The 10,062-nt window shown below is 32.5% G+C and overlaps 1 protein-coding gene across 1 annotated transcript; it reads right to left on the bottom strand.

Moving 5' to 3' along the window:
- Positions 1 to 2,584: 2,584 nt before the first annotated feature.
- Positions 2,585 to 9,609, bottom strand: CNPY1 (canopy FGF signaling regulator 1). The gene is given in 4 exon segments (XM_077809492.1): positions 2,585 to 2,622; positions 7,608 to 7,704; positions 9,467 to 9,543; positions 9,546 to 9,609. Coding segments are annotated over 4 exon segments (276 nt in total).
- Between the last annotated feature and the right edge of the window lie 453 nt (positions 9,610 to 10,062).

Below are 10,062 nucleotides of genomic sequence, written 5' to 3'. Positions count from 1 at the left end.
GGTTTGTTTCTCCAGTATAATTAGTTTCCTTTGTTTTTTGTATGGGTTTTTCACACAGTAATGGAGAGAGAAATAAATTCTTATTTATTTATTTAAGAGGGAGGAAACTGTGATTGTCAAATCCCCCAAACTGGCAGGGCAGTTAAGAGGTACTATCTGAAACCATTTCTGACTTCTTTTTCTAAGTAGATGAGATTCCACATGGACTGCGTGTCTCTTTATTATAACATTTTAATACATTTCTTTTTAAAAATATACTCAGAACCAAATTCTGCCCTTACCATCCCCTCAAAAAAATCAATAGGATTGCATGAAGTGTAAACAAGGGAGGAATTCGACCCTTTCAATTTAATTTTATACTCAAATATGGATAGGCGGCCTTTTCCTACTTCATCCGATGAAGTGAGCTGTAGCTCACGAAAGCTTATGCTCAAATAAATTGGTTAGTCTCTAAGGTGCCACAAGTCCTCCTTTTCTTTTTGTGGATATAGACTAACATGGCTGCTACTCTGAAACTTTTCCTACTCTATGAGTCTAAATTAAACCAACTGGAAACCTAACTGTTTATGGTTCGTATTCAGAGCGTTTGCTAAGTAAATCAGTTTTATATCAATACTGAAGTCCTCAACTTGGTAAAAGTTGACCAAGTTTACCCTTTTGTTGAATAATGTAATAGAAATGTAGTTTAAAGTTTAATGTAACTTTTTTGCTCTTGATGTAATGTTAATATATACATGCAAGCTGATAGTTCAACTATATTATTGAAAAATGAGAAATGTTCTCTAACTATGGCAAATGTTTCCCTTTTACATAGTACTATTGCTTTGTTGTATTCAAACTGTAATTCTTGCTAATTTGTTCTATAACACTGAACTGCCAATAGGAGAGGACAGAAAATATTCCACATTTCAAAAAAAAGTAGAACACTTTTAGAGAACATTAAATCATACAACATATCTTTGCGTGATAACTGTATGGGGCCAGATCCTCAGCTGGTGTAAATCAGCATAGCTCTATTGGCTGCAGTGGTGCTATGCCAGTTTACACCGTTTGAGGATTTGTGCCTGGCTTTATAAATACTCCATCTTGTAAATTTAAATGTTTGTAAATATGCCAAAAAGAAACTGTCACAGATACTAATACTTTCTTTTAGTCAGTATGCATGATTTGTTTGCATAATATTTGTACGCCAGTTTATATATCTTAGATGGTAGTCAAATTGCAACTATAGTGACATAAATTTTTAAGAACTCTTTTTAGGTTAAACCAATCTGTTTTTCCTCTGAACATTCTACTGAACCTTCATAATGGTTTGGATGAGCTATCCTGGTAAACTCAAAAATACAACTAAGTTGTTCAGTCTTTCAAAATAATATTTTCAACAGATATTTGAGACCTAACCAAATATTCTCATACAGCATTCTATGGGGAATATTCCACACACTAAACGCCAATTTACAACCATCGGTGTTCTGCGTGTGGAATGACTGCAGAATGTGCTCATGTATTTTTAATAATCAAAGACAAATAACTTTAAGCAGAATTTTTCAGAAAGTGAACAAAGATTTTGATAGCTAGATTATTAATATATCCCATAGCTACTGTACTAGATAATGTTATAAAATATTGAGAAATATAAAGAAATACTTTGTGTTAGTTAATAAATACCTTGCACTAAAAACAAATGACTAGATGCATTTTACCTGTGTGGGGTATATTAAGGGTACTTTAATGTTTCTCCTTTTGAAAAGCTTGTTTAAAATCTGAATGCCATTACAGTAATTATTAGTATTAAATAAGATCACTTTTTAATATCTTTTGATTGCAGCCTTTCTGAACACTTACAGCATGTATCAGTAGTGCTTTGCCACCAGATTAAATATTTCAGTGTTTGTTCAACTTTTCATTGTACATAAAGTTTTGAAACTTAGGGTTGGAAATTTTAAGGGAACAGCTTGTTTTAAAGAAATCATGTGTGTTTCATTAACTTATATAATTTATAAGGGAAAGGATAAATATTTGGAAAGAGTATCACTTTCATCCATAGAGAGAATATAAAGCTAACAGGTACTCAAAACTATTTTGTAGTAAAATTTGTTCATGTATATTTGGAAGTACATTGGAATCAACCATTTGTTAAAACAAAGGACAAATGCACAAGAACAGTAATAGGTTTCTTAAATTGTATTAAGTATTTGTTTTAGTTAAACAAAAGCCATAATTTTTCACACTCAAATAGTACATTTTTTTTTATGATTAGACATTGGTTTTGTCAAAATTAACACACCTGCCATGAATATCTTGAGAAGTCAATTGTTTTACCTATAGAATCGGTCAATAGTTAATTACATGTTAAACCTAAGATCTTGCCAAAACCATGCAAACTTCAGTATAAATATTTTAATATGAAAACATAAAAAAAATTAAACAAACAGGAATTGATGCACATCTAAAAATATAAATGTAAAAAACAAAAGATATTACAGGGGCAAAAAGGGCAGAGAATCACTATTTGATTACACAGGAAGATTTTTTTGTGGTTGTCATCTTACTTCACTCTGTAAAATTCATAGTTTAGTCGATGCTATAGCTCAGTGTGAGTAGCAGATTCTTTACAAAGACCTGAGGGGGGAAAAGGTTACATAACATTACTAATGTTTTAAACAGTTACATTTTGTTAAAAGCACATAACTTTTGAATAAATAATAATAAACCAGTGACAAGTGGGTGTCTGAAGCATAATACTGAGGCTTTGATACCAAGCCTGTATTTTTCCTGGATACTGATGATCCACCCCTCTTTAACACAGAGAAACCAGGCCCTTTTAAAAGTACTCTAAAACTACCAGTCATTGCCCCCTGGTTTTCAGATATGTTAAGTTAAAGTATTTTAGGGGCCAACACTTCTGTTACATGGTATGAATCAGATCTATCCAAACGCATGTGGTGTGGCATCTTTGTAAAATGTTTTAAATGCTATGAAATAATCTGTGTGTTCATTTTAATTCAACCGTTATCCCATTATGAGCCATGCAATACAGATTTCTTAATTATCACATCACAAAAATAGAGGCATATTTTACTGAAATACATATTTAAACACTTCAAACTCAGGAAACGCCCAAGGTTTTCACAGTGACCTTAATGTAAGCACATTGCACACACGGGTTTCAATCCGTTCTTCAGACATTTCCACGCACTCGCTGAAGTTGACTGGAGTTATGTGTGGATCTCTGAGGGTAGAACTGGGCATATTATGTCCTAAAGTTACATTTAGCAACATTAGTAGTGATAGAAAATACTCACTACTATGCAATGTGAAGAGTTCGGGTTAATATGAAATTTAATTTGTGTATTGCCTGACTTCTGAGTGTTTAATGTAGACCTTAAGGTCTACATTAAAATATGGTTTGGGATTTTATTATTGAATTAATTTTTTTAAAAAAGTAAAAGGAGATTGTGGCCCCAATTCTGTAATGAGACTTGCCAGCATGTACCCTGCTATCCCTGTAAAGACTTACTGAAGTCTGTGCTAACAGATTCCATTGCAGGAAAGGAGCCTAAAACACAAGTCTTTGTATTGACTGTGAATTTCCATAGCTGCATGGTCAAAACAAAACAAAACAAAAAAATCAGTGAAACTACGGAATTCCACAGTGAAATATCAACAAAATACCACATCTATATAACAAATGAATGTGCTTTATTTCATAACCCAGTAAATGGTATCATAATACTTAACCTAGTAGAAATTTAACATGCCACACATACACAAAACAGGTATTTTCTTTGCTTATAACTGTTATATTTTTTAGCTTTGGCAAACTGTCCTGGAGATTAGTTCTCAGTGAGAACTAGCAACCTAGAAAGTATCAACTTGCAAAACACAACTGTTTGATTAATACAATTGCAGAAAAAGTCTTTTTACAGTAGAAAAGGGTTTCCCCCCCATCCTTGCATAACTCAAAAATGGGTGAATAGAATCTGCTCAAAATTTCATAATTAGTAAATGAATAATTAAAAATCACCTTTGGGATGAGACCAAGAATGGAAAACTTCCGCCAAAAAGAATAATTTTGCAGAGTTATGAGCATGTAAAAAAAGGATTGTAATAGAAGTCTCACTGTTACGTTAATTATAGCTTTCACTCCTAGTGCTTGTATTGTTTTCCACTGATAAAACAACTGACACTAAACTATGCATTAATATAATCCACTGTTGGCTGGTTTCCTACTTCTCATTGGTCTAAATGCACTTTATCGTAATTCAATACAAAATTTGAATTAGAAACAACTGATATGTCAGTGTTCCACAATTATCATGGGGTGGGGGGATGAAAACTTTTGGACAACAGTTTTTAATTCAGGATACATCAGTCTGATTTTATTTATCAAATACTTTATCATTGTATTGGTCAAACTGGAAATTTGACCTTCCTGTTTGTAGCTTGAAAAAAAAAGATAATATGTTAGAGAACTAATTCCTAGACTCGTGGGCATGTGAAAAATTGCAGAACATCTAAAGGCATGTCTCAGAACTTTTGGTTGCTTGTCTATGGAATGGGTAGCAGAGAGTTTTTTGTGTGATCAAAGGATACATGTGACAGAAAACTGATCTATGGTTACAAATATCAAACAGTTTGATCTTTCTAAAACACTTCACTGAAGTTTTTCCATTCTTTAATCAAACAAGAAACACCAGTGTATTATGAACATGTATATAACATCTAGAATAGAGATGCGACTAAAAAAAGAAGTACTAAACATGTCTTGTGGGTAGTTTCTTCTCAGTGTGCACATGACTTCCATTAGCATCATGTTTATGCATGGAGAGGATATTGTGCCCTTTAATATTTTACCTTAGCATGGATTAGAAGGGATATATTTATTATACTGATAATAGGACGTTTGTTATAGGTTACCAGCATAAGTCACATTCACGTCCTTTGCTTTCAACAAATTAACATTATGGAGATTAAACCGACTATTTTGATTTTCCTTTAAGATGAAATGCATAGCAGCAAAATCAATTATTTGCCCATAGCAAAACTTTATATAAAGTTGTGTCCACTTTGGTCACTCTGGTATGATAATTTTTGCCCCCACAAACTTTAAAATGGTGTCTTGAATGCACACATACAACTACGGATGCAAAGCGCCAAAAGTTGACAGTAAGAACATGTCTATAATATTGCTTTAATTTAACATATTAATGAAGTATACCATTGTAATATAGACAAAATATTACAAAAGGCACTTTTAGTTCTTATCAACTGTACTCCTTGGTAAGTTACATATAAATGTTTTATACTTGGCACACATCTTAACACAATGCTTTTCAGAGAATTGCAATTTCCATTTTCTCGGGAGTTTGATGCCAAATTCCATGGAAAATTCAGACAGACATTTTCCCACCACTCAGGTACCATACTTTTCCTTAACCAGCTGTAGCCACAAGATTATTTGTGGCATCTTGCTTTCACTGAACTTCACTGGTGTTTAATAAATGTCTTTTTATCCCTTTTCATGGCTTATTATATTAATTAATTTTAAAAATTGTGCATAGTGGCCTTTTTTAAAAAAGTCTTCTTATGAGTAATCTATTATCTTTTCCCTTTAACATAATGACTTTTTTTCCTTGTAAAATCAGATCATACAAAGAATGGCAGATTAATTTATTTCCCTCTGCATTTCTTCACAGTGTTAGAGAGGTTTTCTTTTTAGTGTGACTATGGTTTTTGCAGCTACTTGAATTTGCAGTGGCAACTATTTGCATTGTTTTGTTTATTAAATGGCACCTTATTTGTCTGTGCTAATTGCTGGTAAGAGGAAGTACTAAACTTTTTCCCCTTCTGCAAAGAATTTTTGATTTTGCCTCAGTCACGCAAGTTCCAAGACCTGCTCTCCCTACTCATGTAAACTGTCACCTACTTCAATGGGGATGCTCATGTGAGTAACACTAACACGTAACAATGAGAATCTTCTCCACTGTAAATTAGGGAATTGTTTTATCAAAGTTATAATGTTGAATGAATATGCGCAGAAAATATGGTCATACAGCTGAGTTGAAGCCCAACAAAATTATTATAAAAAAAAATGAGGACATCTTGTTAATGAAGAAAGAGATTTCAATAGCTTGCTCTTTAGCATAAATAATTTCTGTGTAACTTGGCCTATTATCTAAGGTGTACAAAACAGCAAGTTATTTTACACCAGGTTTACAGGCAATTGTGACAACAGCCAGCAAGGTGAAGAAAGCTACCCAATTTATTCGTTTACGAAAAGTATATTCATGATTGCTTTTCTGCACTGTGCTTTCTATGTCTTTATTTTTACCTTTGAATTGCCTTTTTCTTTAACAAGCAGAACAGCAAAAACCATACTGTGCGTTTTGAAGGAGCTGTGGTGTTTTGAGAATGATTTGTGCTAATCTCTTCATCTACTGATTATTAAGCCCAAATATAGCTCTATAACCACAGCATACATTATTTTTTTAAAAAATTGAAACATTTTTGGAAAGTTCCATTTTTTAAATGATTTATCTGCATAGCTGATAAAAAGAACTTTAAACTTTATAATAATGGATTTTTCCAGTCCTCTAGATCAAACTTTTTCAGCATATGTTAAAATACATACTAACATGAACAAATTCTATATACTTATTTCCTTTAACTTCTATCAAATCAACTTTAGCACTTTTACTGTATGTGCTACATATTGAAGACTTTGAACCTTAAAACACATACTAATATTACAAACATTGATTCTGAGATCAATATTTCAATGCATATTCTATCACTTTTCACTATAAAAAGCACATCCCAAAAGGATGGTCCCGCCACGTTTATAATTTTATGATATTAAGTGCAGTCAGTGATGTGCTTCTTGGTTTTAAAAATGATTGCATAAAATAAAATCCCATTGAAAACATGACTAACAAATAGCATCATGTATGAATTTTTGTAATAAATAAACTAAATGTCATTTATCAAGGCATTTTTTCCTAGTTTCAAAGTTCTAAGAGGCATTACATTTTTGAGAGGAATATATTTGACATAGGAATACCAATATATTTAAATGCATTTTTTCTAACAAACATCTATAGCATGCCAGCAGTTTTAAAGTTTTAAACAGAACTCTTCACTGATCTCAATGAAAAGTTCTATTCATAAATTGATAGCTGCATGTTAATTCTCGCTTGTAACATGAACTATGAGCAATAAACAACTAAACTTTAAAAAAAAGCCTCCCCCCACACCTCTGTTTTATTGCAAGAGGTTATTTTCATTTCTTGGTTTGGGGTGGCAAAACAAATACACAGAGTAAAAATGTGCTGGCCGTGTAACACTAGGAGAAAAACACACTTCATTAGATGTGGAGTGCTGAAATTATGCTACGTTAAAATGTGCAAAAGAATTAAAAACAGATGTTAAAATCTTTCTTTTAAACGAACCATTTTTAAGCTAGTTATGTAGTGCTGTTGTTTATGCAGGTAACACTTCCCCTCCAAGGTGGTTTGTTGCACCCAGAGCAGTACACTAGGTTTCGGGGTGGGGGGAGGGAGAAAAAAATGCTGTAGAGAGAGCACATGTTACATCAGACACAGTACCTGATTTTTCACTGCACAGCTTGTCAGCTAGATAGTCTGCCTCCTGGGCGATAAGTGAGAACATTTCATCTTCATACTCTTCTATAATATTTTCACACTGTAAGAATAAAACAGGACCATATATATTATATATACATGCACATACACACACAGACAGTACCACTCCAGCAAAGAAATAAACAAGATTGCTAAACCAGAACTGTAAAGAAATACAGTGGAAAGGGGAACCTTATTTTGGTTTGCACTTCCTGTTTGTACAAACAAATGATTGACTGTTAATTTTCAGAAAAATTACAGTGCAAAATATTCCTTAAGATTTAACTATATGCTCTGTCTGGTTGTCTTTTTAAAAATACACTAACTAGGAGAAGAAATCACTTACAGGTCACATTTTACTTGCTTTTGAAAGAACCCCTTTCAATGTCAGTCTCTATACTCAAAGAACAGTCACTCAAAAGTTAAATTAAATAATAATCCATTTCATGTTATTACACTAGTATTCACAACATGCAGATAAATAAAGCTCTTTGATCAAACTAATGCATCTTTGATTTCACTATAGATAACAAAATTGACAGTAATCTACCAAGTGGTCTCTTTTCAATGTTGTAAACATTTTAAAGACTATCAGTAATTTGACTTCACTTATAGAAGATGGATTTCTGATGTTTTGAACAGGGTTCAACACTACTGCTGAGGCAGAGTCTTGGTGGAGTGTGTCTAAAGAGACGTTTTGTTCTGAAGAGCTGTATTATCTACAGTTATCTTTTGGCAATCCTGAGCACATATTACGAAGGACATAAAGTACTTTCCCAAAAGCCCAGACTATGGTTTAATCATTAAACAAGGGTAGAAGCCCCATGAAATGGATTGCAATTAAAAAAAATACACTAAGGAAAACTCTGATTTAAATAAAGAAGTCATAACTCCACTACCAAAAAAAAAAAAACACCTCTTGTATTTCTCGAAAAATTAGCTCTAGAATGTGCCATTGCAAGAATACAATTTTTAAGCTGTTTTAAGTCAACATTTCACAGCACTCAACATCTTTGAAACTCAGCCATTACCTTTACTTCTCAGTGAAAATGCAAGTCACTAAATGTGCACGCTGGCTTAATTTCATGGATTTAATAGTCTCACAACATTGCTTTTGTGGTAAATTGAGTACATGTGGAATCATATCCAGCATATCACTGCCCTATACACTCTTTTCTATATTGTGTGTTTCCTGACACTAGAAAGATACTTAATGAATAAACAAAACAAAATGATATGATGAAACTGCCACCTAAACATTTGTTTAGCTCAGCCTAAGCCAGCATTCTTGAATTAGCTCACAGAAATTTGTCTCCATTCAACAAGGCCTAAAGAAAAGATGACAGCCCTCCTCCTTCTTTAATCCAACTATAAATATTAAAATTACAGTAGTATTCATTTGGATTTTTACCCAACACCATAACTCCCTATTTCCTGCACAGAAATTAACAAAGATCCTTCCTTAGTAACACTGATTTGTATTTAATCACTTACAAAAATTCCCCAAGTAAACATAATTTGAATTGTTCCAGTTTGGGAAATTTGTAACATGTAAACTGAGAACACACAGTATAATCCATGGGTAATTCTTGCAACTAAAATGCCATCTGTTTCTAAATAACATTATAAACCACATTATTATTTTAAAACACTTAATGCGATACTGTGACAGGCAAAAACAGAGCATATTAGAATATGTTATTATTAAAACAATTTACTATAGGCACGAATTTAGTACTTGAAGCTATATTTATCATACAGTAAAGAGTATACACTAGTAATACTTTAACATACAATGTTACCAATTTGTTATGTTAGCTTACCGCAAATTTCAGAGGTTTGTAAGCATCAGAATAAAAATAGAATTTTTTAAAATCTGCATAGATTTTCTCATCTTTCCTGGAGCAAATCTCTTGAATGTCCTTTTTTGGGTTTGAGGATCCACTTGCAGTTGGTAATCATTCATTCTATCACATATATTTTCCAATACTTCCGTTAAGTAGGTCTCTGACTTTGCTAAAGGAACCTATTGGGGGAGGAAAATGGAATTTTCTTTTCTTATTATACATATTACCAAAAATAACTTTAAGAGATTGTACCTCTATAGATAGATGGGTCATAGACAGAGAAAAAAATCAGTGCATATCTCTTAATCTGCATAACTGTTGACCCATATTATATTACATACATAATTAAAAATGTCAGCTAAAGCTAAGGTGACACTGAAAAATAAAACATTTACTCTTGCATAAAACATCCCTTTTACACTGAACCAATTCTAGTATGCAGTTATCAGATTTTAATTTGTAAACATATTGTCATTCAAAAAGACATATACCATGCAGCAAATAAACAGAGACCATAGACTACAGTTGATATTTTATCGACATAACCATGAAAGATTTCTTAAGTACTTTGT

This window comes from Eretmochelys imbricata, chromosome 2 (assembly GCF_965152235.1).
Source record: "Eretmochelys imbricata isolate rEreImb1 chromosome 2, rEreImb1.hap1, whole genome shotgun sequence".
In the NCBI taxonomy this organism is placed as follows: domain Eukaryota; kingdom Metazoa; phylum Chordata; order Testudines; family Cheloniidae; genus Eretmochelys; species Eretmochelys imbricata.
This window is presented reverse-complemented; position numbering and strand designations above follow the sequence as displayed.